Source organism: Salmo trutta, chromosome 10 (assembly GCF_901001165.1).
Source record: "Salmo trutta chromosome 10, fSalTru1.1, whole genome shotgun sequence".
NCBI lineage: Eukaryota > Metazoa > Chordata > Actinopteri > Salmoniformes > Salmonidae > Salmo > Salmo trutta.
In genome coordinates, this window is record NC_042966.1 from 19,112,454 (window position 1) to 19,140,027 (window position 27,574).

At 43.3% G+C, this 27,574-nt stretch overlaps 1 protein-coding gene across 4 annotated transcripts in view; it reads left to right on the forward strand.

Moving 5' to 3' along the window:
• Nucleotides 1-27,574, forward strand: part of myocd (myocardin) — a 133,815-nt gene that overhangs the window by 74,842 nt on the left and 31,399 nt on the right. For all 4 annotated transcript variants that reach the window (XM_029764756.1, XM_029764757.1, XM_029764759.1 and 1 more), the window contains exon 4: nt 6,000-6,218. In XM_029764756.1, coding sequence (XP_029620616.1) covers nt 6,056-6,218 — 163 coding nt within the window. In that variant the 5' untranslated portion in view covers nt 6,000-6,055. The remainder of the gene's footprint in view (nt 1-5,999; nt 6,219-27,574) is intronic.

A 27,574-nucleotide genomic window follows, 5' to 3' on the forward strand; every position in this document is an offset into this window, starting at 1 on the left:
GAAACTGCACCATGTCTAATGACAAGACAGTGACTTACTCTTCACGACTCTATCTGTTAGTCATTAGAAAGGAAGATAACACACAGGTCGTCCCCCGTACCGAAGGGGAAAAATAGGAGGCCCTCTTTACACCTAGATGGAAGTCTACATTTCAGACTTGTTTCTTACCTCTGATTGGTCTGTAACTCAGGTCTCCGGTCACTCTAAGCGTCCAGATAACATCAGACAATAAAATAAAAGTATTTTGATGAGGGGGGTCTCGGTTTTTTACAGCGTCAGAGTTGGGTGGCTTGAGCCCCTTAGCCACATCGTGCACTTCACTCCCACCTTACCCTGGACCTATTGCCTGGGGACATATCTAGAGATGAGCTCAGAACATAGAATTAGAACTCTTTCTAGTTCTAGAACTACTTTGGAGCTTTTCCAATGTTTCATCACATTGACTGTAGGAGAGTGGGGTAAGCTGAGCCAAAGGGGTAAGCAGAGCCACTCTTGTTTCTAGGTTACCATACAAAAAATGTATAATTTGGAGAAAGTGGTAAGCAAATTAGTTTAAAAAAAAAGATGTTCACCAATTTTCACCAGGATTCATGATGCTTGTATCTAAACCAAGGTAGATAAGTTTAACATTGTTCTATATATAATCTTCAATTTGAGGGCCTAAACCTAGCATGAAAGTGCATCCTTGTAGGTGTGTAGGCTAATATAGTCAAAATGTTTTATCTTGGGGTAAGTTGAGCCAATGACCATGGGGTAAATTGAGCCAATGTTTGAGCCAATTGCAAGTTCAGCAAATTGAAGTGTTTTCTTTCAAGGGCATAATGCAAGGCATTATCGCTGGGATATGCGGTAGCAACATGGCATGGCCTATGTTAAAAGTATTTTAAAAGTTTGTTAGGTGTTAACCCTTTACACTTGTACCTGTATACAGCTTACGAAGTGCAGATTTGGGCACTAATAAATTGGAACGTAGTGGCTGTACAGTAACATGCTATACATGACGTCAGAGCCCTGGCTCTGCGCTTCTGTGACAGTATTCGTCATCTGAAGAGGAAGAATCATCGGACCAAAACGCAGCGTGGTAAGTGTTCATGCTTTCTTTAATAAACTGAACACTAAAACAAAAATAACAAAGAGAATACTGAAACAGTTCCGTAAGGTGCAAACACTAAACAGAAATTAACTACCCACAAAAACCCTGTGGGAAAAGGCTACGTAAGTATGGTTCCCAATTAGAGACAACGATAGACAGCTGTCCCTGATTGAGAACCATACCCGGCCAAAACAAAGAAATACATAAAACATAGAAAAGGGCACATAAAATGCCCACCCTAGTCACACCCTGGCCTAACCAAAATAGAGAACAAAACCCTCTCTATGGCCAGGGCGTGACAGCTTCACAGCGACGTAGGGGTTTTGACTGACAGGCGTTCTGAACTTGAGCTCCACGTGTGACAAGAAATTGCCCCCATCCCTCCCGGTAATTGGGCAGTTTTTTTATGGAAATGCTGTAAGTTAAGATGACTCTACATATGTTGAAAGATGAGACGTTGAGGATTATAGTAAATACCGCTTTGATGTCGTACAAGCAAGCCGTACAAATGTGTACTTCACATTTCCAAATCATAAAAACGAATGTCATATACAGTGTCAATGTTTGTGATCACTACGTTCGCTGTGCAGTTATAAGATGACATGGTGTCACACCCTGGGTTGTTCTGAACAGAATGAGCCTATGTTTGTTTATTGTGAAGAACAATTTGCCGCACACGCACCTGAATGTACTCATAACTCTGTTTCTCTGAGTTGCCTTGTGAAAGCCTAACACTGTTAGATTGTATTATATAGTTTAGCTAGTCATATTGGAAATAGAACAAGCTTTCAAATCATGCCCTCCAGATTGCGATTTATAATGGACAGTTTTTTTGATTGCGTTAACAACAACAGTAAATATGTGATTGCAGGGTTGTGTTTCAAATGAAACAACTACAAGTGTGCTTGGTGTAGTTCCTAAACGGCACAGCTAGGAAAACAAAAAAAAGTACTTTATAGTTGAAAACACTTCTTTGATTGAAATGACTTAGGAACTGTGCACACTGTGGAGAGGTGTGTGTCCACTTGGAGACACCAGTCAGTCCTCTCACTCAAACCCTTGTCATTGTTCTGTCTTATGTTGCACCTACCCCACATCTTCCAGGAATATTTTTTATCATGTTACTGAAAATACCCAGAAAAAAGTACAGTAAATGTAAAATGCACAAAAAAAACAATAGTAGTAGGTTTCCATCCAATTGGCATCAGATTTTCATGCGATTATTCTAAAATCTGCATAAAGAAAATATGATCATTTTCCCACCAGTGGTTTGTTTCCACCAAACAGATTAAAGTCAGTGAGTGATGATGTAATGCACACAAAATGTACTTTTTCGCTTAAGTTTCCATGTACCGAATAAAAATCTAAAGCTCAATATTTTCCATTGCATTTTCAACTCTACCAATAATTTCGTCACAAAAATTGTTACGTTCAATTGTAAATGTTCCTACTCTGGTCTTGGCACTGTGTGCTCTAGCCAACAGCTCGCAGATACAGTGCGTGTAGGCTAGTCTACATAATGAGATTATTATGGATAAGATAATATTTCAATTTGTCAAACGGAAGTCAAGCATCGATCATCACGTCACTAGAATCAGACCCTCGATATTTATTGGAAAGGAGCATCAAGATCACAGTGCGTTTTCACCACGGTGTGAAGTTCATCATCATTTATTTCATCTGTAGCCTAATAAACTGCATGATTTCCCGAGTGATAGTGGGAGGACCACACACCATGTCATCGTGTGACTCCAAGTTTACTTCGATATGATGGTTATTATATCAATATATCCACTGCCATTTCTCGCATAATTAATTTGATCTATCAGCATTTATAAAATTGTACTGAAACTTCCTGTTTCCATCACAGCTGTCGTAAAAAAATATTATAAGGTATGACTTTACTAGCATGAAAAAAATGGTGGATTGGAACATGGTTAGTGTAATGTTTGGATTCAGTCTTGTGTCAGCTGAACTGTTGTGTACCCACCTTTGGTCTAATCATTTCCCCATTATCTCATAACTGTTCCCTTTCAATTGCTACTAGTGCGGAGCGATTAGTGCTTCTCTTGTTCGGTTTCGGTGTGATTAGAAAAACAATAATCATGGTTTTCGATTTCTGTGTAGATAAAAAATTGTATATATTAAATGCATTATGATATAATGACATATCAAATATTTTGTATATTTTTTTAATGGAAATTCCAAAGATCCAAAATAGTGAACATTGAATTGCCAAAACATTGAAAATATTCTATTCTCTCTGTCAGGTCCACATTGGGTAGACACAAATAGAAAAATAGGAAATGACTATTAAATAATACAATATTTTAGTTATATATTACTTTGTTTTTATTAGATGCCTTTATTACTTTTCATTCCTTAAAGTCATCATCTCATCTCTGCTCAGGCAGTAGCAGCCAAACAGCCAGACAACGTTATCTCTGTACTCCCCATACTGTTCTGTCTTTAGTCATCTATTTAGCTAAGCTAGCTGCAGAGCTGTCTGACAAAATCATTTTACAAGTTCTTCAAAGAAGATAAGGCATACTTTCACGAACTGTCTCTGTCCCTTTCTCTCATTGTCGTGTTGTGTACATTCCTCTCTCTTGCAGTCTGTGTGCATCTAACCTAACAAAGCAGGCGTAAAAAGTCTCTGCCTGAGCCGGAAAAAATGTCTCAATGGATTATTGTCGCAGTAGGTAATTATCATGTTCTGGGCTGTACTAGTTTGAATATTTGCTTAGTGAAAACTACAATTCCCTTCAGCCCAGCGTCTCACATAGTTCTTGGGTTGATTTCTCTCGTGATTTGAATGATTCAATTTCTCTCCAGAGAAACAGTGAGTTGGGCTCACAACAAAAACAACTAATGGAATTCAAGTAATTGAATCGACTGAGCGATTAACCAAAATGTCGGTCAATCGCTCAGCACTCATTTCTACCATGGTTTCACATTTTCATATTTTTTCTGTGAGAAACATTTAAATTTAGACCTATCCATAAAGGCCAATTCCCACAAGTGTAAAGGGTTAAAAGACAAAAAGGCGATTGTGTTGAATTGTATTTGGAAAATAAAGATAGACATGGTTTTAAAAAGGTAGTGGTAATATTTCATCCAGTACAGAAATGTGTAGGCGGCTTAATTTACCCTGTCCTGAAGCCAAGAGACCACTTTATTTGGACAAGCTATGTTATCAAAACTGTAATGTTTACATTCATTCTGATTATTTCCAGGGATACACAACATCCTGAACTATATGTAGATATCTTTGTTAGAAAGAATACTATATTTCCCTTGATGGAGTGATGCTGGATGTAAAAATGGCTCAATTTACCCAGCCCTCTCCCCTACCACCTAAAACGGATTGACTGAGGGAATAACGTTTTTTACAAAGAAAAAGGTGTAGTTCTCATCCTATAGCTGAGCCATGTAGGCCACACAGGACATCAGTCCCAGCCATCCCAGCCTGTTATATAAAATGGCCAGGGTGGGCTTCCTCGGTCAATGGCGATGGGTGGGCTTTCAACCTCCGGCCCATCAGTTAAGACCTCATTAAAGGAGGACTGCATGAAGGCATTTTTTCTCTGTTCTGCTGTTTTATGGAGGATAATTTACTGTAAGTGTTGTCTTATTTCTGAGGTAAATGCTGGGCTTTGTTATTGTTTCCCCCTAGCTCATGTTTATGTACCGTACACAAGCCCCCTTTTTGTCTGCTCAACGAACTCTACACGTATCTGTGGGACGAGATACTGTATCTGTCTTACCACACAGATAAGTGTGTATCCGATGGGCTCTCCTCTCCCTCACAGGGCTGTTTGGTCAAGTCTTGGTGAATGGCTGTGGCGTAAAAGTTTATTTGAATCATAGTGCAGTATTGTTAACAAGTGTGGAAAGGATTTAGTTGGGACCATTAGTTGAACTTGTAAAGTGTTATTGGCAGAGAAGCAGAACCAAGCATTACACTTGTTTAATTCCTTTCAAATATGTTTTCTTTATACATTTACACTATTGTTTTCTTTTGAACTGATTATTTCATTATTCAATAGATTTTTCATAGTTTTCTCCCTCCAATCTTGGCCTTTACTTACTGAACACTCTAAGCGGGCAGACCAGCTGACGTAGCCTAGCTTTTTGATACCTCTGCTATTTTTATGAGGCATCACATATGAGGGAATGATTGTCCTCTAAGCATCAGAGTGGTTCTCCAAACAGAGCTTATTAAAGAAAACACTGATGTATGTTTGTGGTGGCCTGTGAGGCCTCTCAGTGGATGATGATGTACGGGGCCCAGACAGAACAGCACAGAGGACTTGGCTAGTCTACGGACGAGAGTGAGGGGCCTCGTTTTTCACCTCGACACGTTGTGGGGGCTCTCAAAGCTCCTGAATCTGGAGAGTGTGGTGTGTTTAATATTTGCACAGAGGGGGAAGAAGGTCTGCTCTTTGTAAATTCTGTAAATTAAGAAGTTGGCTGCTGTGGCGGTGGAGGGTGGATGGCGAGAGAAGCAGGACGTGTCCATGGGCTTAAGCTCTGTAAACAAACAGACGCATGCAGCGTGCTGGTCGCTGTGCTGTCTCCAGTCTCAGCAGGCTCAGATGGTTTCTAAACCAAAGACAATACTAAACGCTGTAGGGCTGTTGGAACGGCACACACTGACATAATGGTTTAGAACCACGGCGTCGTTCAAAATGTCAAGGCGTAGATTTCTCGTTGTGTGACGTTTATCTATGGCGTATATTTCTCGTCTTGTGACGTCAGTTGGATATGAAATGACCAGTTGTTGTTTTTAATCTGGAGTTGACAGACGCTGAGGCAGCAACAATATCCAGCATGGTGACCTCTGTGTTATTATGACATCAACCTATGGAGTCGTGACAGGATGTGTCCTCTCTTTCTCTGACAGGGGGACCCCCAGTAAAGGAGTCATCCAGAGGGGAACACAGCGTTGCAGTGTGCGACATGAATGCAGTGAAAACTACTGAGCTGTCTGTCCACAGTAAAGAGAACAGGCAAAGTCCTGGACACCTAAAGACTAAAGAGGACGATGAGGACCCCTGGGACAGGAAGGACCCCAGTAACCACACAACCAGGAAGCATCCCTCAACCAATGGGGGCAAGAATGGTGAGTTTCAATAATATTAGTTATAATTCTAGTTAAATGAAAATGTTAACAGGACTAACATTTGTGACCGACCGGCTCGATTCACTCTTATGTAGCAACATTGAAATGTTGTTGTTTACATTGCATACAAGTAGAGACTCACAGCTACAAAATGGTATATCATACACTACAGTTGAGGAACAATGGGAAAGTAATTCTGCTTTGAAAGTTAATAAACTTGTTACCTCAGCTTTTGAGAAAATGGCCCTTGAATGCTTTGGTACACCTACTGGAGAGCTCTTCTTTGTCTACACCTATCGTTCACACACTCTTAAGCTTTAGCCCCAACCATCTCCTTAAGGATTCACATGTGAGGCCATGTACTAAACAACCAAAGATTTCAAGACTAAAGGCTGGTTTATACTACGGGTGTGTTCGTAAATTTAATCTGGAGTGCTAGAGTGTGCTCTGGGCGCTAGAGTGTGCCCTGGGCGATTGTAAACTCAGTGTTGTCACATTGTCAGTTCGTAAACGCACACTGGATGCTCTGGCCGAGGAGTAGGGTTGATCCGAGCGTTCTGACCTAACAACAGCAGTCAAGCACCCAAGCTAGCTGGCTAACGTTGGCTAGCTTGCTAGCTACTTCCAGACACAACTGAGAGAACAGCTCACTCTGACCATTTTACTCGCCCTAGTAGAGCTGGTTAGGCTGTTTTTATGTTATCCAGAGCATTGGTGACGGCAACTGTGCTGCTGGCATTTATTTAATGATGCTTTTTTGACAATGTTTACTGACACCGGCCATATTCAACGGGTGTTGAGCGTTCGTAAATTGGTAATTTATTCTGTGCTCAAGCACTCTCGGAGGAGAGTGCTCTGAAATCGGAGTAGATAGCCAGAGTAAATTTACCAGCAATGTCTATCGACAGTTGTCTCAGTGACATCATGAACATTCTATTGAAATTGGCATAGTGGAGTCTTTTGTTTAGACATGTAGCTAGCAAGCTAAACAATGAACCATAATCCCAACTCATAACGTAACTACCCTGCATGAATCTGCAAGTAGCTAACCAACCAGGTTATGTGTTAGCTAGCTAACATTAGGCTACAACTAGCAATGCAAATGGCTCTGAGATACGAATAATATTACTACACAGATCATGTAAAGATAGATCGATTTTTTTTACCTTTATTTAACTAGGCAAGTCAGTTAAGAACACATTCTTATTTTCAATGATGGCCTAGGAACCGTGGGTTAACTGCCTTGCTCAGGGGCAGAACGACAGATTTTTACCTTGTCCGCTTGGGCATTCGATCGAAGTCCAATGGTCAAACCACTAGGTTACCTGCCGCCCACGATGATACTGATGATAGTGATCAGCAGATTGATTGGATTGGCTGAATCAATCACACAAGATAACAAATTATATCAAGATTTTCGTGAATCTAAGACCAAAAATAATTTTGGTTATTTTCTTTTGTAACTTAAAGTTACATACAGGCCTCTTTTAAAGTAAATCACTTATATTTTCTACCAACATACATACCAGATAAATAGGTAAGTATGTACGGTGAGTCCCTGCCAAGTTCCTTCCCGCGCCAGATAAAACAAGATTGTTTGAACATTTTATTAAAGCCACCTGATGATTAATCTGCGTTGAAATATCTGTACGCTCTGCTTTTCAACTTCACAGCCCTAATCAAACCAGCTTAAATGCCACTGGCATCACAAGGGTCTGAAGATGAAAGTATTTGCGGAATCCAGTGATATAAACGTGTATTTTTAGAATGATGTATCCCCCTGGACTCCCTGCGAAACGAAGGAACGACGCTGAGAGAAATACAGCCTCTTCCCACTTCACTCCTCCTCAAGCCCACTCCTCTCCTCTCCTCACTTCTTTTCCATGATGTCATGTGTGGCTAAAAGTAATGGAAGAGACAGACAAACATAAACTGGAATCTCCTCAACTTTTAGCCATTCATTTTTTCTCCTCTCTCTCTCTCTCTCCCTTCTTCTTCTTTCAAATCAGTCCTGAGACAGATAGAGAGGGCGAGAGAGTGGAGAAAAGAAACAACAGTAAAATGCCTCAGGATCTTGACCATGTCTCCCGGTGCTCTTGCCAAAGACTTGACGACAGAGTCCAAATATAAAGTAAAGATAAGGCTGATTTGGTCATAGTCGCCTTTTTAATTTACGCAACTATGTAATGGTGATAAGATAATCCTAATGTCTGGTTTCTGAGGCTCATTGTAAGTGAACACTTTGTAAATGTCAGCAGGGAAAATACAGTTAAGAGGTTAAATGTGAGTCCAGTTTTACAGGAGTTAGATCCCAGCAAGAAGACGGTTACAGTGACCGTCTAGGATTTTATTGCAGTCCGCAGCCGCCCTCACACCTCTTTAACAGCAGCAAGCCGCGGAAACACGCAATACACACCTCCCTCAGCAAGCACCACTGGGACACGCACAGCACTCACGCTCTGTGTGTGTGTGTGTGTGTGTGTGTGTGTGTGTGTGTGTGTGTGTGTGTGTGTGTGTGTGTGTGTGTGTGTGTGTGTGTGTGTGTGTGTGTGTGTGTGCACATCCATCTGTGTGTGTGTTAACATAAACCCAGCAGTGTCTCAAACTTGGCCTCTAGCCAGACGGTCATGTTCTTAGTCGGCATCTAATCATGAGAACTCTCCCCTTCTCTCTCGGGGTGAATGAATGCTTCTCACGTGTGATTCTGGCAGTCGTTATAACCTTGTAACTCCTAAACGCAGCATCACATATGACCACCCTAGTCGGTTAAAGTAGAAAAGCACAGCCTGCAAAATCGTGATTTAATCAGTGTTATGTTTGTGAAGGGGGAAACTTTAATGTAGACTTTTAATATGTTGTTTAAAGGTCAACATGCAGCCTTATTAATTTCAAAGAATCTCTGCCGGGTTTAGCATTAAAAAAACTTTGAATTGACTTGTTGTATCTTGTATCTTGCTTATATCATGATTTAGAGTTGAAAAGAGAGCTAGATCTCTTGCCAAGTCATACCAAGTCTTTTAAGGTGTTGAAAGAGTCCACAGGATGGCATCGTTCACACAAGTTTGGCAACAGATGCCTATACCCTCCCATTGTAGCTCATAGGGCATCTTTCACTGCAATGAAATAACACAGAAATCTTCCTCCTCCACTGCTCAGTATGGAAGACGTGACTCAGTCAGAGGACTTTATGGGTGCCCCTTGATAGGCTTAAGTGGTTTCCTCTCCTTGTCTCCTTTCCTCTATCCTGCACTGGCATAAAAAAGTTGGACAGCAAGTTCCTAATGCATCCAGATCCATATCTTCCAGATCAATGCAGATGAAGGAGAGGAAACAAGGAAATGAAGCCACGATTGCACTATTGATATACACCCCAAGTCAGATGTTCTCCTGTAACCCCTTAAACGTCAGATTACCTTCTCAAGAGCAGGTTGATTCAAATGATCGATTACTCCCATCACGTGAGACTTGAAATACTTCAACCAAGAACTGACTTCCTGAAATTTAGATTGAAGAGACCAATAGTGATATTCTTTTATTTATGGGATAGGTATTTCCAGAGTACAAGCCTCATAAACTTGCAATCAAATCTCACTGGCCCCACATCAAAGATCTTGATTGGGTAGCGTTCCGGTTACCGATTTGTAAGGTGGTTCAATGCGAGTGTAATTCTTCACAGGGTTTTCATGTGAAAACAAACCCACAGCTTTACCTGATAGAAATCTGGAAAAAAATACTATTTTCGTTTGGTGAAACGAGGGAGGAGGAGATGAGGAGGAGGAGAGGTCTGAGGGAAAAAGGTTGTTTGGCACGTCTGGGTTCTCCGACACCTGCAGTGGAGAACCATATTGTTTCAATCTGGGTTCCGTGGCATGCCGCACCTTCTTCTCCCTGCATGCCTTGCTTTCATGTGGATTCCATGGTGATTTGGTGAGGATTATTGGTCCACGGATGGGAGATTACACCCATCTGGAGCAGATTGGCCTATGAAGTGAGCGGAGATGATCACTTGATCACTGGGATAATTGGGATCCTGGGTCGGGTCAGTTAAGTGGACCCGCACACCGTTTTCACACTAATGATAAGAGGACTGATTAATGAAATGTCATCATGAGTACATTGATGTTCCCCTCATATCGTCCACCTGGTGAATGGCTATGTTGCCAAACAAATGTATGTCTAAAAACTGTAATTGTAACTAATGTATAGGATAGTGTTCACGCCGGAGATCTGAAGACAGCAGTTATACTTCAGTGGATATGGTAATGTTCTGTTCTAAGCATTTGTTTACTTCATGGCATCTTACAAAAAGAGCTTTCTACACAATTGCCAAAAGCTATATCTCAGATGTGAAAATAAAAACACAATAACAGCTAGGGCCCAGCATTGTCTCATTAGGCAACAGGTGGAATGTGTGCCGATGTACTTTCCTCTGCTGTTGTTTTAAGCTCTTAATTCAACCGTGAAATTACTCAGATGTTCATTCATCATCGGACCGCTGCTCAGCTCCGAACGGAGAAAGGCTCGAAGACGATGGAGGATTAGTTGATGGATCGAGCATTTCTCAGGGCAAATATTACCTCAGTTCGCAAGACCAGTCGTAAACACATGTATTATTTATTAATGCGTGGTGAAAATCCCCCTGAATGGGAGAACAGAAAAATAAATAATTGTATCTGAGCGACATACGTTATAAAACCTGAGAGGCCAGGAGACGCTGTTTGTAGTGCCGACTGACCCTGGGCTGGTTGGTAATTAGTTTCACATTGTGCTTGTGTTACAGTAAAACCTTATTGAAACGTATACTAGCAGGGACCTCTGAGCTCAGCCATATAAATACGGCATCGTTACCTTTGTTGCAAAAATGTTCTGTATTATGCCAAGAGTTCTGCCTGCATGTTGACTGGACATCGATAGTTGACTTTTTGTTGTAAGCTTTCAAATATTTGGCTCCCCCTTCGCCAAGTCTATGCTCACCTAGCTGGAATGTACAGTTGAAGTTGGTTTGCAGCTAATATAAATAAGGGGCACTGACTGCAGTTGTAGTAGAGAGAGAGAGAGAGAGAGAGAGAGAGAGAGAGAGAGAGAGAGAGAGAGCAGACCCTCTCTTGAGTAGATTTAACTCTTCGTCATTCATTCCCTCATAATTGAGCTTGAGGACACGTCATCATTTGGACATGTACTATGGTTCACTCTGAATGTATTTTAAGTGGATGAGGTGGCACTAGTATAGTTGTGCGTCTGCCGTCTATCTCCAACAGTTAATTAACGACATGAGATGATGTCACAGATTAAATCCTTAACCATGAGTCCCTGTGAGGGACCAGCTGCTCTTCTGCCACTCATACCTCTCAAGGAGTCATTCCATTACTGTATGAAGTTCAATTCATGGTACCAGGATCCGTTGAAGAGATGGGCCAACGATGCTGTACTACTGAAACATGGTCTCCTGGCTGGACTGAAACCAATCTGAATTGTCATATTTTCTGTCATGAATCTAGTACAAACGGTTAGCAGTATTGTGTGATAACACAATGATTGTCTATAATAATGATTGTCTCTCTGGCTTGATGTGGGCTGAAGAAGCAGTGTGGCCTGGATTGCATTTGAGAGTAGCATCTAAATTCAGAGCAGTAAAATGGCGCCGGAGAAGAAGGCAGACGTTTTACGTGGCCCCAACCGATTGATTTTTTGTTTGTAAATTTGCCTTGTTTGTAACTTATTTATTTACGTATTTTGTACATAATGTTGACACAACTGTCTCTTATGACCGAAAATAACTTTTGGACATCAGGACTGCGATTATTCACCATGGACTGGCAGAATCCTTTTTTTCCTTTAACGAGTCTGACGAGCCCGACGCGAACGATATACTGCTTTCTCGGGAACAGGCCCAGATCCCTGTGATTTGCGTGAAGAGGAGGCGGAGAAAAAGGGTCCGGAGGGCAGGCTGCCTTCTGAGAATTCGTAGCCGATCTAATAAACCCCCACTTCCTTCCATTCTACTAGCAAACGTGCAATCTTTGGACAATAAAATAGATGACCTACGTGGAAGATTAAACTACCAACGGGACATTCAAAACTCTTATGCTTCACGGAGTCGTGGCTGAACGACGACACTATCAACATACAGCTGGCTGGTTATACGCTGTATCGGCAGGACAGAACAGCGGCATCTGGTAAGACTATGTATTTTTGTAAATAACAGCTGTTTTTTTTATTATTTTTGTATAATTGTTTTATTTTTAATCAGGTAAGCTTGTTGAGAACAAGTTGTCATTTACAACTGCGACCTGGCCAAGATAAAGCAAAGCAGTGCGACACAAACAACAACACAGAGTTACACATGGAATAAACAAGTCAATAACACAATAGAAAAAAGTCTATATACAGTGTGTGCAAATGGCGTGAAGAGGTAGGCAATAAATAGGCCATAGTAGCGAAGTAATTACAATTTAGCAGATTAACACTGGAGTGATAAATGAGCAGATGATGATGTGCAAGTAGAGATACTGGTGTGCAAAAGAGCAGAAAAGTAAATAAAAACAATGTGGGGATGAGGTATGTAGATTGGGTGGGCTATTTACAGATGGACTATGTACAGCTGCAGCGATCAGTTAGCTGCTCAGATAGCTGATGTTTAAAGTTAGTGAGGGAAATATAAGTCTCCAGATTCAGCAATTTTTGCAATTCGTTCCAGTCACTGGCAGCAGAGAACTGGAAGGAAAGGCGGCCAAAGAAGGTGTTGGCAGTGAGATATACCTGCTGGAGCGCGTGCTACGGGTGGGTGTTGTTATTGTGACCAGTGAGCTGAGATAAGGCGGAGCTTTACCTAGCATAGACTTATAGATGACCTGAAGCCAGTGGGTCTGTCGACGAATATGTAGCGAGGGCCAGCCGACTAGAGCATACAGGTCGCAGTGGTGGGTGGTATAAGGGGCTTTGGTAACAAAATGGATGGCACTGTCATAGACTGCATCCAGTATGCTGAGTAGAGTATTGGAAGCTATTTTGTAGATGACACATCGCCAAAGTCGAGGATCTTTAGGATAGTCAGTTTACTAGGGTAAGTTTGGCAGCATGAGTGAAGGAGGCGTTGTTGCAAAAGAGAAAGCCGATTCTAGATTTGATTTTGGATTGGAGATGTTTAATATGAGTCTGGAAGGAGAGTTTACAGTCTAGCCAGACACCTAGGTATTTGTAGTTGTCCACATATTCTAGCTCAGAACCGTCCAGGGTAGTGATGCTAGTCGGGCGGGCGGGTGCGCACAGCGAACGGTTGAAAAGCATGCATTTGTTTGTTTTTACTAGTGTTTAAGAGCAGTTGGAGGCCACGGAAGGAGTGCACGATATCTAAAGAAGTCTCGAGCTATTGCTCACCTGAAGTAGACTATCTCATGATAAGCTGTAGACCACACTATCTACCTAGAGAGTTTTCATCTGCATTTTTCGACAGCATTGAATGAGCTGTATTCCGCCATAAGCAAACAGCAAAACGCGCCCCCAGAGGCGGCACTCCCAGTAGCCAGCTACACGGGAATTATCCCGTTATCCCAGAAACCCTAGACCCACTCCAATTTGCATACCGCCCCAACAGATCCACAGATAATGCAGTCTCTATTGCACTCCACACTGCCCTTTCTCACCTGGACAAAAGGAACACCTATGTGAGAATGCTATTCATAGACTACAGCTCAGCGTTAGTGCCCTCAAAGCTCATCAATAAGTTAAGTACCCTGGGACTAAACAGCTCCCTCTGCAACTGGATCCTGGACGGCCCGCCTCCGTAACAACACATCCGCCACGCTGATCCTCAACACAGGGGCCCCTCAGGGGTGCGTGCTCAGCCCCCTCCTGTACTCCCTGTTCACTCATGACTGCACGGCCAGGCATGACTCCAACACCATCATTAAATTTGCCGATGACACAATGGTGGTAGGCCTGATCACTGACAACAACCGGGGCCAAGCTTCCATCCAGGACCTCTATACCAGGCGGAGTCGGAGGAAGGCCCTAAAAATTGTCAAAGACTCCAGCCACCCTAGTCATAGACTGTTCTCTCTGCTACCGCACGGCAAGCGGTACCGCAGCACTAAGTCTAGGTTCAAGAGGCTTCTAAACAGCTTCTACCCCCAAGCCATAATACTCCTGAACACCTAATCAAATGGCTACCCAGACTATTTGCATTGCACCCCTCTCCTCTCCCCCTCTTTTACACCGCTGCTTCTCTCTGTTGTTATCATCTATGCATAGTCACTTTAATAACTTTACCTTCATGTACATATTACCTCAACTAACCGGTGCCCCCGCACATTGTCTCTGTACCGGTCTCTGTATATATAGTCTCGCTATTGTTATTTTACTGCTGCTCTTTAATTGTTACTTTTATTTCTTATTCTTATCCATATTTTTTTAAACTGCATTGTCCGTTAGGGGCTCGTAAGTAAGCATTTCACTGTAAGGTCTACACCTGTTGTATTCGGCGCATGTGACAAATAAAATTTGATTTGATTTGAATTAAGAGGTAATTGTAAGCTATTGCTCACCTAAGCCTCTGCCAACAGGGAAGTAGCAATCAGATGGAAATACTATGGATCGGGCTTAGGGGTTTGACAAAATAGGAAATCATTGATTAATGTGGGTGAATTAGGAGAGCAATTGTTGCCTCAAAATCATCTATCACTAGAGGCGGACCAATTAACTTCATTAAAGAAGCTTAAAGGTTACCTGGAATTGATGTTAACTTTGTTGTTTGGTCTGTGTCATACACACACACAAACACAAAGTGAGTAAAGATTTGGGTAACTTAAGTACGCAGCATATAGTCTCGGCGGTACCAGTAATCAGTGTGGTACGGTATGATTAAATGCCGTTGCGTAAACATTGCCATTAATCTAATCTAAGGCACGGCATGTTTATTAATTCATCAGCCCTTCACCAGGAAGATAAAACATATCTGGAATGAAAATCTTTCTGCAGAACCATCGCCTCCCGCTCTGCCGATAAATATGAGGCCATCACTTCCAGTGTATTCTATTATTAGATATTAACGGTGGCACATTAAACAAAGCGCTCAGTCAAGAAAGGCCACAATGACCTGAATCTAACCCACAGAGTTCTTGTGAAAGAGCTGTGTGCTCCTGCTAGCCTGCCACAGTGCGCTACGCTGCCGGCCCAGCTCTCACATGTGGTTTGGTAGACAGTAGCTAGCGCTTTAAACACATCAGATTCTTAGGGCAGCGGAGATTAATGGAGAGTTTCTTTTTCCAGGTGTTGTATTGTGGATACAAGAGCTTTTGATGGTGAATTTTACCAAGCAGAGAAATCCACTCAGTGGAAAGGAAAACAGAAACACAATATACAGCTCTGATCCAGCTCACGGGAGAGGAGAAACGAAAGAGAGAGACCTCATTCCACTCTGGGAGAAAGAGACAAAGATATAGAGATAATTTTGAATTCTCAGTTATTGATAATATGTGTGGCATTAACAGTGCATTCGGAAAGTATTCAGACCCCTTGACTTTTTCCATATTTTGTTATGTTACAGCCTTATTCTAAAATGGATTTAATAGTTTGTTTTACCTTATCAATCTACACACAATACCCCATAATGACAAAGAAAAACTGATTTAAAAAAAAAATATTTGCAAATTTATACCCCACGAGCCAAAAACTCATGAAGAAACATTTCAGTTTAGCCCAATCCCTACAGGCCGACTCCCACGAGTGTAAAGGGTTAACAAATGAATCTCTGAATTCAACAAAATAAATGCCCAGAATTCGAAGATGACTGCAATTTACCAATACACTAACGCTGAAAATATTTTAAAAATCTTAATTTAAACCATTAGTCGTTCATCACTGTTTAGGCCTATACATGTGTACAAAGCAAAACATTGATTTTGACATCAAATGAGGTGTCCCTTATGCTTTACGACTTAATATATAGTGCCTTCGGAAAGTATTCAGACCCTTTGACTTTTTTCAAATTTTGTTACGTTACAGCCTTATTCTAAAATGGATTAAATTGTTTTATTTACCTCATCAATCTACACACAATACTGAAAAAAAGTGAAATATCACATTTACATAAGTATTCAGACCCTTTGCTCAGTACTTTTTGAAGCACCTTTGGCAGCGATTACAGCCTTGAATCTTCTTGAGTATGACGCCACAAGCTTGGCACACCTGTATTTGGGGAGTTTCTCCCATTCTTCTCTGCAGATCCTCTCAAGCTCTGTCAGGTTGCATGGGGAGTGTGGCTGCACAGCTATTTTCAGGTCTCTCCAGAGATGTTCGATCGGGTTCAAGTCCGGGCTCTGGCTGTGCCACACAAGGACATATAGAGACTTGTCCCAAAGCCATTCCTGCTTTGTCTTGGCTGTGTGCTTAGGGTCGTTGTTCTGTTGGAAGGTGAACCTTGGCCCCAGTCTGAGGTCCTGAGCGCTCTGGAGCAGGTTTTCATCAAGGTTCTCTCTGTACTTTGCTCTGTTCATCTTTCCCTCAATCCTGACTAGTCTCCCAGTCCCTGCTGCTGAAAAACATCCCCACAGCATGATGCTGCCACCATGTTTCACCGTAGGGATGGTGCCAGGTTTCTTCCAGACGTGACGCTTGGCATTCAGGCCAAAGAGTTCAATTTTGGTTTCATCAGACCAGAGAATCTTGTTTCCCATGGCCTGAGAGTCCTTTAGGTGCCTTTTTGGCAAACTCCAAGTGGGCTGTCATGTGCCTTTTACTGAGGAGTGGCTTCCGTCTGGCCACTCTACCATAAAGGCCTGATTGGTGGAGTGCTGCAGAGATGGTTGTCCTTCTGGAAGGTTCTCCCATCTCCACAGAGGAACTCTGGAGCTCTGTCAGAGTAACCATCAGGTTCTTGGTCACCTCCCTGAACAAGGCCCATCTCCCCCGCAGAAATATTTGCTACCCTTCCCCAGATCTGTGCCTCGACACAATTCCTTTCGACCTCATGGCTTGGTTTTTGCTCTGACATGCACTGTCAACTGTGGGACCTTATATAGATAGGTGTGTGCCTTTCCAAATCATGTTTAATCAATTGAATTTAACACAGGTGGACTCCAATCAAGTTGTAGAAACATCTCTAGGATGATCAAAGAAAACAGGATGCACCTGAGCTCAATTTCGAGCCTCATAGCAAAGAGTCTGAATACTTATGTAAATAAGGTGTTTCTGTTTTTTCATTTTGAATAAATTAGCAAAAATTTCTAAAAACCTGTTTTTGCTTTGTCATTATGGGGTATTGTGTGTAGATTGATGAGGAAAAATAATCAATTTTAGAATAAGGCTATAACATAACAAAATGAGGAAAAAGTAAAGGGGTCTGAGTACTTTCCGAATGTACTGTATGTGAATGGATGAATGCTGTATGAGGAAGTTCTCATATGAAATTGATTGCGTCTTCTGTTTTAGATGTGGGGCTTCCTTCTTCACTGTATCAAAATCTTTTCTCTGCCATATAAGCCTGATAAAGACGTTAGAATGATAGAGTTACACCTGCTAAAACAAAAGATACAGAGAAAACCAGAGGAGAATTTAAACATCTTTGTGGTACCAACTATGTTACAAAGGTACACAATCAGACTATTAATAAAGGGTAGAGAGAGATGAAGCCAGGTTGCATGCAAGGTGAAATCATTCTCAGTAACATTCCTCCCTCTCCACTCCCCACTCCCAAACCATCCTCATGTGTTGCAAATAACAAAAGAAGAATTCATTTTACGGTTTTACTAGTCAGCAACCCAGGTATGTATTAGTCAAAATAGGGGGAAAGTTAGAACCATATGTTAATTTGAATGGGATAGCACGTGGTTGTGATTATAGACATGCTGTGGATGATAGGAGTGCTCACAGAGACCTGCCCGAGACATCCCGGTACCCTGGACAATGATCAGTAAATCAGAACAATTATAGGGTATAAAGAACTCATATCAACAAGCAGGCCAACAAACACAAAATGGCGTCGCCAGGTCCCACATGCCTCCTTTTGAAGCACTTTGAAGCAATGTGATTTGTGTGGTAGACAGCAACACAGACTCTCAACATCAAGGCACTTTATTATTCTATAAAAAAAGTAATATAATCTGTTTATGATTTCCTTCCCAGCATGAAGGCATGTATGCCTCAGAACCTTCTCACCTGTCCTAGGGACCTAACATAGTCATTGAGGCGGGCGGAAAGCACAAGGTTTCCATTGGATTTTCAGGCAACCAAACCTCAACAGGTGTTTGGAATAAGGCTTACTGCAGTTAGATGAGTCTGGAAATTGTTCTTCCAAAAATGACGTTGTAAAAGCTCCATGGTGTTTAATAGAAAGATATCCCAGTTTCGCTCCTCACCTCTATTCTCTTGATGTAGTTGCAAACTACACTTGTTCACGGGGTGCTTTGGGAGACGATTGAGTGAAATGTCGGTGCCATCTATTACCTCCCACAACAGAGCCAACATGTGGTTCACCTGCAGATACAGTAGAATGAACCAGTGCAGTGGCTGGTAGGCCTACACACCCAGTCAGTCCAATAGACCCAACCTCCTCGTCTGGTTATGGATGTGGTCTTCATTAAAGTGGAGAGCAGAGAATCCAACACATGCTGCCTCAGATGTCTCCTCCTGAAAGCTGCCTATCCCATAGGCCAAACAAAACACGGCAGAGAGGCTGTGAGGCTCGTATTTTTAAAGGTTTCAGCTGACATACCAGCCGCTTGACTATGGGAATTGGCTAGAGCAAAAACAACAGAATACCAACTCATATATTGAGATTTTGGTCGGCCCGAGCCATTGCTTTGGAGATCCTATCAGTGAAGCATGCAGCTGACTGTTCATCCCAGGTCGAAATGGCTGGTCTGCAATTAAGTCTTTGGGAATAATGCGTCTTTATTTATTTTACATTGTCCGTCATCTCCAACAAACACCTGAGTAGAACTTTCATAAAAATTGAAGAAGAGTTTAAGAAGGATTTGGGGTTTTGTGTCAAAGGTTTGCTTTTGTTTTATATGGACCACTGTCTTGTGATCTTGAATTGTTTGCAAGTAGGCTTTCCAATTCAATTAGGAGTAGGAGGGATGGTCGAGGGAGGAAGAAACTGTTTGCGAATTCTGTTCTTGGCTGCATGTGATACAGTACATCAAAAAAGCAATGTTTGTCAGACATGGACACTGTGTTAAAACAAGACCTACTAGTAGACCCACTGCACTGAAGGCAGTTCAATGAACCATGCTTGCGTGTTGAGCAATTTTGGCTGAAACCTGAGGACTTGTGTTCTCTCCCAGAGCTATAAAGGCAAGACTTGAGTTGCATGGACAACCTGGGTTTGAAAGCCAGTCTGAAACACAGGAATTGAACATCTTGTATTCTTGAATGTTTTTCTTCTTATCTTCCTCCCCAGTCATCTCTCCGGTCTCTGTATCTGCCCAGAAACCTACTGAACATCTTCTTATTTATCTCCTCTACACTCACGTCTCCTGTCCGCGTGGAGTTTGACCAGCATCCTGACAGGTGACCTGTCGTGTTCAGCCAATAGCAGACGTTTCCAGCAGGACATTCCAGGCCAGGCCAGGCAGCGATCCCTCCAGGCAGGCGATGTATGTTCCCCTCCAAAACAGACAGGGGTGATAAGAACCACCACGCTGCTCAATGTTCCACCTAAATACACAGCCAAGCCCTACAGCACAAGGTCACATACACACGGACATGCGCACACACACACACTCACAACACACACATACGACACACACACACACACACACCACCTCACTCACAAGTCTGTCTGTCAGTGTACACTACAACCTCTCTCACACTGAAAAACCACCCATGTTTTTATGAGATTTCATAAGTAGACGCATCACTGTGCTGGACCAACTCAATATTTACTAAGAATACGGCAGACTGGCTTTGGTATTTGTAATATGAATAAACGATGTTTGGTTTGGCATACCAGCACATTGGGCCAAGGTGATGAGATGCCTTTTCTTCACCTGTAAACGGAACATTCTATGTTGTACAATGGGCCCTGGAAATGGTATGGTGCTATGTGTGTTTAACCTCTTGTCTCAGTGGTGGGCCTGGTTTGACTGTTATACCCAGGCGGTAGATTTCCCCTGGAAGTCAAGAGGTGAAAACACTCTCCCAGAGCAAGCTGTGTGTTATCTCCTCTGCTAATGGCTCCATTACTAAAACAGACACATTCACACAGATAACAACAACTTTCGTCTCTGATTCCGTCTCACTAATCCAGTATCTTTTACTCCTCTTACAAATCACTCGCGGTCTGATTCCAAGTCAGAGTCGGTAGATAAAGTTGATGTGCAGTGAGTGAAGTGCTGCCTCGGCCAAGATAGGGTCTCGAGAGACAGAAACATTTCTTTAACTGTCAAGTTTTCAGATCGCCAGACAGACACGTACATGCGCGTGCGCATGGACGTACACACACACACACACGCACACAGCAGTCAGTTAGCAGGTCTGTGTGAAGTATGCTGTTAGTGAATGGCCTCCTTGTCAACACTGTGGCAAGGTGTATCCCTCCAGAGACAGAAAAACAGACATGGCTGTCAAATCAGTCAGTCAGTCAGAGGGGTAATCAGGGAGTCTCTCCCCCAGGAGCCTCCTCAGGCAGCTGACACCTGCCAAGGGCTTATCAGAGAGGCGCTGGAGAGTGTGTGTTTGGGGGTTGGGTTGTGTACTGTGTGTGGCATTCATTGGACTACCAGTGGGGTGTCTGATCCACTGTATTTTTTAAATCTATTTAGCCTATTGGGTTAATTCAGGCAGCCTAGACTTTAATGATGACCTGAAATGTAAGCTTGTCCCTGGAACACCATTAGTCTATGCTCTAGGCTGAATTTCGGTTGTTGTTTCATCCCCCTTTCTCCTCCTCTTCCCCCTCTTCCCCCTGCTCCCCGCTCCTCCTCCCTCCTTCCCGTGTGGCGTCTGTAAGTCCTCTGGTTTCTGCATGGCTTTGGTCCACTGCTCAGCCGACAGGCATCCAGTAATATCATCCCTCACCCTGGCGGGGAGAGGAGAGGGAGACAGTATGACACCTCTGGTCGTGGTGACACTACACAATCTCACCCCTAACGGCTCGCGTTGTGAGTCAGATCTGAGCAAGGCTACGGGAGTATGTGTGTGTGTGTGTGTGTTTGTGTGATCCGTTGAGCTAATGGAATATGCGTGTGTGATCAGATGAGCGCAGGGGTTAGGGAAGGTGTGTCTCTGATCTCGGAGCAACTGTTACATGCTTTGTTCTGCGGTAGGGCCTCTTTGGTCTTACTGCATGATGTCTCTATAGACCTAAGTACATTACATGAGTACCTTTTAGCGTTTAGGAGCTGTTTTACAGTAGAATGCCTACATGTAAATGATGAATGCATTAATTATAATTTTTAATGTTAACCACTACATATTTACTGGGTAACTGGTCCTGAATCGGGTCCAAAGGCAGAATGCCTCCTGGACATGAATACTGTCATAGCCACTGAGGTCAAAACCAACATTTACGCTCTGGTTCATAATCTGATTATCCGAGTACACAGAATCAGCTTCACTTTATCCAATTACCTTCAAATAACACAGTAATGCAAGTTTCCAAAACCACGCTGGCAAGAGAAGTGTGCAGAGGTTAATACAGTTACTGCTTCTTTTGTGATGGTGTGTGTGTGTGTGTGTGTGTGTGTGTGTGTGTGTGTGTGTGTGTGTGTGTGTGTGTGTGTGTGTGTGTGTGTGTGTGTGTGTGTGTGTGTGTGTGTGTGTGTGTGTGTGTGCGTGTGCGTGTGTGTGTGTGTGTGTGCGCGTGTACATTGGAGTTGAGAGCTAATACAGTTATTTTCCGACCCTCAAACAACATTTGGGTTGCAGGTGTTGGGTAACTTAGTTGGGTTGTTTTCTTTAGAAAAAGCAAGGTTGGGTTGTTAATGCTGGGTTATTGGTGCTGGGTTGTTGAGATATGACCCAGCGAGTCAGATCAGAAGACTGGAGATGTAGTTGAGTAAGGGGGTTGGCATTCAGATACTTGTTTGTTGAGAGTAGATGTAATTCCTATTCATCTGTTCTGTGGTATAGATATCACATGTTAAGGTTGAACATTTACATTTTTGAAGCTTCAATAAGGCTTACAGAAGTGTATCACTTCCCTAAAAGCCTATGCAAATCCCATTGTTGGATAGATACCTCCTTATTATAATATGTAATACATAATCTTAATATTCTAGTAGCAAAATGAAGGAAAAATGCGATTTGCAGCATGTAAACGTAACACGATGAACAGGAATGACTACTCTCCTAATAAGCCATGCCTCCTGAAATTGCATTCAAAACCCAGAATGAAAGTAAAAAGTACCAACATGTTGGGTTATTCGTGCCACTCAACTGGCTGGGTCAAAATCACCCAGCGTGTGTTCAGTCCAATATTTACCCAGCGCTGGGTTACCAAAGAACACCATTTTTTTAAAGTGCAGTGACTGTCCCCTGGGAATTAAATGCATGACTCTGTAGCTATTGGTCCTCCTTTGTTGTTTCAGGTTTTGGAATCAGGAGAGAAAGAGAGGTTTGTTTGACCAAATTACCTATCGCAGGGAAAATAATAAAAACGCAGTGTACCAAATCAATCGGGCAGCGTGACGATAGTGTAATTTCTTACTGACAACTTGCATAAGTCAAGCCTCTCAACATCCTGAGGAACAGAGACAGAACATGGAGCTGTGTGTTTAGTTTGAACGCAAAATGGCAGAAAGTGTCATTCCTGATGAATGCCTCAGAGTGAAGATAAGAACACACACACTCAGGTGCGCGCAGGCACGCATACACTGACAGACAGACAGAGACACACACACACACACGCACACACACACACCCTTCCAAGCCTATAAATAAGTGTGTGTGTGTGTGTGTGTCCTGAGGGGTCAAGTGGAATCCGTTCCAACAGATAACATTGATCGACTCAGGGAGCTGTATGTGGCCCTTGGCTGCCATATACCGGGGGGGGGGGGGGGGGGGGGGGGGGCTGATCCTTGATCTGTGCCTTAGGGTATATTTTAACTACATCGCTCTGTCAAAGAAACATCATCAGCAACCTTAAGCACAGGTCTAGGGTAAGGCTGAAATGAGCTGTCAATCAAAACCTTAATTGTTAGGGGAATGTGAAGATCTGACCCTGAATCAGAAGTTAGGGGAGACGTCTACCTTCTCTATACTGATGTGTAACGTGACGGAGGGGATTGATAGAGCATTGGGTCTTACCAACAATAACATAGCCCTGGTCTCTGTTCATTGAGTGAGAAAACGTCCCGGTTGACAGCTCATTTCAGCCAGACCGTTTGGAAGTGTTGGACCCGCTCGGGAGACATGGAAAGACAAATACACCACATGACCAAAAGTTTGTGAACACCTGCTCGTCGAACATCTCATTCCAAAATCATGAGCATTAATACAGAGTTGGTCCCCCTTTTGCTGCTATAACAGCCTCCACTCTTCTGGGAAGACTTTCCACTAGATGTTGGAACATTGCTGCGGGGACTTGATTCCATTCAGCCACAAGAGCATTAGTGAGGTCGGGTACGGATGTTGGGCGATTAGGCCTGACTCGCAGTTGGCGTTCTATTTCATCCCAAAGGTGTTCAATGGGGTTGAGGTCAGGGCTCTGTGCAGGCCAGTCAAGTTCTTTCACACTGATCTCGACAAACCATTTCTATATGGACCTAGCATGGAGCACAGGGCATTGTCATGCGGAAACAGGAAAGATCCTTCCCTGAACTGTTGCTACAAAATTGGAAGCACAGAATCTTCTAGAATGTCATTGTATGCTGTAGTGTAAATATTTCTCTTCACTTGAACTAAGGGGTCTAGCCCAAACCATGAAAAACAGCCCCAGACCATTATTCCTCCTCCACCAACTTCACAGTTCCTGGCATCCGCCAAACCCAGATTAGTCCATCGGACTGCCAGAAGTGTGATTCATCACTCCAGAGAAAGCGTTTCCACTGCTCCAGAGTCCAATGGCGGTGAACTTTACACCCCTCCAGCCAAAGCTTGGCATTTCGCATGGCTTTTGTGCGGCTGCTTGGCCACGGAAACCCGTTTCATGAAGCTCCCGACGAACAGTTCATGTACTGATGTTGCTTCCAGAGGCAGTTTGGAACTCGGTAGTGAGTGTTGCAACCTAGGACAGACGACTTCAGCACTCGGCGGTCCCGTTCTGTGAGCTTGTGTGGCCTACCACTTCACGGCTGAGCCGTTATTGCTCCTAGATGTTTCCACTTCACGATAACAGCGCTAAGAGTTGACTGGGGTAGCTCTGGCAGGCAGAAATCTGACAAACGGACTTATTGGAACGGTGTGTCCATCCCCTCTAGAAATCATTTTTCTTTGTCCCTGCTTTCTCTCTAGCCGCTGTCTACAATCCTTTTTTTCTATCCACTCTTTCTATATATTTTATTTTCTAACCTGTCTATATTTTCTATCTGTCCATCCTTTCTATCATTCTCTGTTATCTCCTTTCCTAGCTCTGCTATTATACCTTGTTTGGAGAGTTTATCTTTCCTTTCCTTCCAACTCATGTCTGTGAGGGCTGGTGAGAGTGACAGGAATGACACTGCTGGAAGCATCGTGCTTTAAGTCTTAACTAATGACTCACGATCCAGCAGCTCAAAATATGATTGCCTGATACTCACTTGTTAAAGCCAGAGGAATCTCTTTTTGGAATAACCTAAATCGTATCTCTTTTTGAAGTGCTTTCCATCCATCAAAAACTATTAGTCATAGACACACATTAACAACAACAAAGTCGACCGGGAGTTATTACATTTTCAGATATTAAAGTGTACAGAAGTTTTTGGGAATACCTCGCAAAGCCCACGATAATAACCAGGAGTTAGGCCTAAGCCCTAGTGAAGCAGGGCCTTCTCTACTGATGCCTCCAGGCATATCTCGCTGCTCTCCCTCCTCTCCTCCTCTCCTTGTGGCCACATGCCAGCCGTCCCAGACTGAAGTGGAGGCAAAGTCAATTGCCGAACTCTAAACAACCACAAAAACACCAAATAATATCCCTGCTGTTTTGCTTTAGCAAGAGATGGCTTCAATCTGGGTCTGGGATGGTGTGATCGCACCCGTTGTTGTGTTTTGGGATTCCATTCAGATTGGCTGCAACGAAGGGACTGAGAGAGAGATGGATGGAGAGAGAAAGGGGAGATAAGGATAGATAAGGGGAGGGAAAGATAGCCCACACGTTCAACCCTCTGATCCCAGGGTCTGTGAGGTTGAGGGAGAACAATAGAAAGATTGACAGAGTGTAGAGAGAGAGGGGGGCGGGTTGAGAAAGAGTCCAAAATGTTGTTAGAGAGGGGGACAAAGAGACATCGATAGAGAAAGAGGGAGCGAGAGACAAAAATAAAAAGAGAGAGTTACAGTGGTCCTAGGAATCTGTTGGCCCCAGCCCTCCTATCTGTCACGTCTAGTTTGGGTTCTGTGTGTTCCCTTTGGAACCTTAATGAGAACCCAGCACAGAACAGCGCCAGACTGGGGTTTAACCCTCGTTTGGCACTGAATCTGTCTCAAACACTCTTTCCCTTTCTTTCTATCTCTCTTACTGTCTCACTTTCTTGCTATCTCTGTCTTCTTTCTCTCTGCCTCTATTACTCTCTCCACCTTTCCCCCACTCTCTGTGTCTGTGCTACTCTGTCGTTTATGTTCTCCCCCTCTCTTTTTCTGTCTCTCCATTTCTTCCCTCTGGTCGTGAGAACGTTTGTGTTTCTCTGATAAGGCTGATTTGCTCTGATAAAAGTATGAATCATTCTCAGGCCTATCAGTGTTGACTAATCCAGCCTAAAATCAGACCTATTATCACCCTGCAGTGTCCCTCTCTTCCCAGATCACACATGTACTGTAATAGGAGTAACGGGAGACTCTAAAACACTGAGATTTCCTTCAAAAAGAAAGGAGGACCAAGGCACTCTTCATATAATTAATTAAAATGCCTTTATTAGTATGGCATGTTCAATAGAAACAATGTTTTTTTTTTCCTTGTTTCCATGTCATTAGCAATGGTGATGGCACAAGGCAGGCATTTCATTTCACAGCCATTGTGTAGGTAAAAAGACAGAAAAAAAGTGACTGGTAGTACTGTGTGGTGTGTGTGTGTGTATGTGTACAGTAAACCAGCCTGGTAGTTCTGCGTGGCTTCTGTGTAAACCAGCCTGGTAGTCCTGCATGGCTTCTGTGTAAACCAGCCTGGTAGTCCTGCGTGGCTTCTGTGTTAACCAGCCTGGTAGTCCTGCGTGGCTTCTGTGTAAACCAGCCTGGTAGTCCTGCGTGGCTTCTGTGTAAACCAGCCTGGTAGTCCTGCGTGGCTTCTGTGTAAACCAGCCTGGTAGTCCTGTGTGGCTTCTGTGTAAACCAGCCTGGTAGTCCTACGTGGCTTCTGTGTAAACCAGCCTTGTAGTCCTGCGTGGCTTCTGTGTAAACCAGCCTGGTAGTCCTGCGTGGCTTCTGTGTAAACCAGCCTGGTAGTCATGCGTGTCTTCTATGTAAACCAGCCTGGTAGTCCTGCGTGGCTTCTATGTAAACCAGCCTCGTAGTCCTGCGTGGCTTGTGCGTCTGATATATGATTTAATTGGTCCTCCTCTGGGAGTGTTTACCTGAGGAGAGTGTACATGTTTCTCTGGTACCGTGGGCCTGGCCAGGGACAGTAAGCAGAGGGGGTGTAGCCATTAAAGGAGTCCCGTCTGAAACGGAGACCTACGGCTCTCAGACAGATAAGAGCCAGCTGCTGCTGTTAGGGCTTGGACGGCTGCTATGTCTGCCCTCCCCTACACATACACACAGAGACACACACACATGCATGAACAGTTGGAAATATATACGCACACACACCGACGCACGCTTGCAGACAGACATACGCACCTCAGACCCCCCACCGTCTCCAGGCCACTTCTGCCATGACAAACCTCTTCGCTCACTCTGGCCTCCTCTCCCCTTCCTCTCTCACTCTCTCCTTCCCCTCCTCTCCCCTCTTCTGTGTCTCCTCCTCACCCTGGCCCAGGTCTCCTCTAGGGGAGACACAGTGCTTTCCTTTGCTTTTCTGTCTCTAGTCTCCAGTCTGCCTCACAGCCCAACAGACTGCTGCTTCTCCTCCCAGACCCAGAATGTCTATCGTGTCCCTGGGACACTCAGCCTGGGGGACCAGAGAAAGTGGGAGGATAGGGAGCAGGGAGAGGATAGTTACCATGGTATAAAACACTTGTGATATGATTCAGACTACTACATTCCACCACACTTCCTTTACACACACTGGTTGACAAATGGCCAAGGGACAACTGGATTCCATGCACAGAGATACTGTATGTCAAACATGT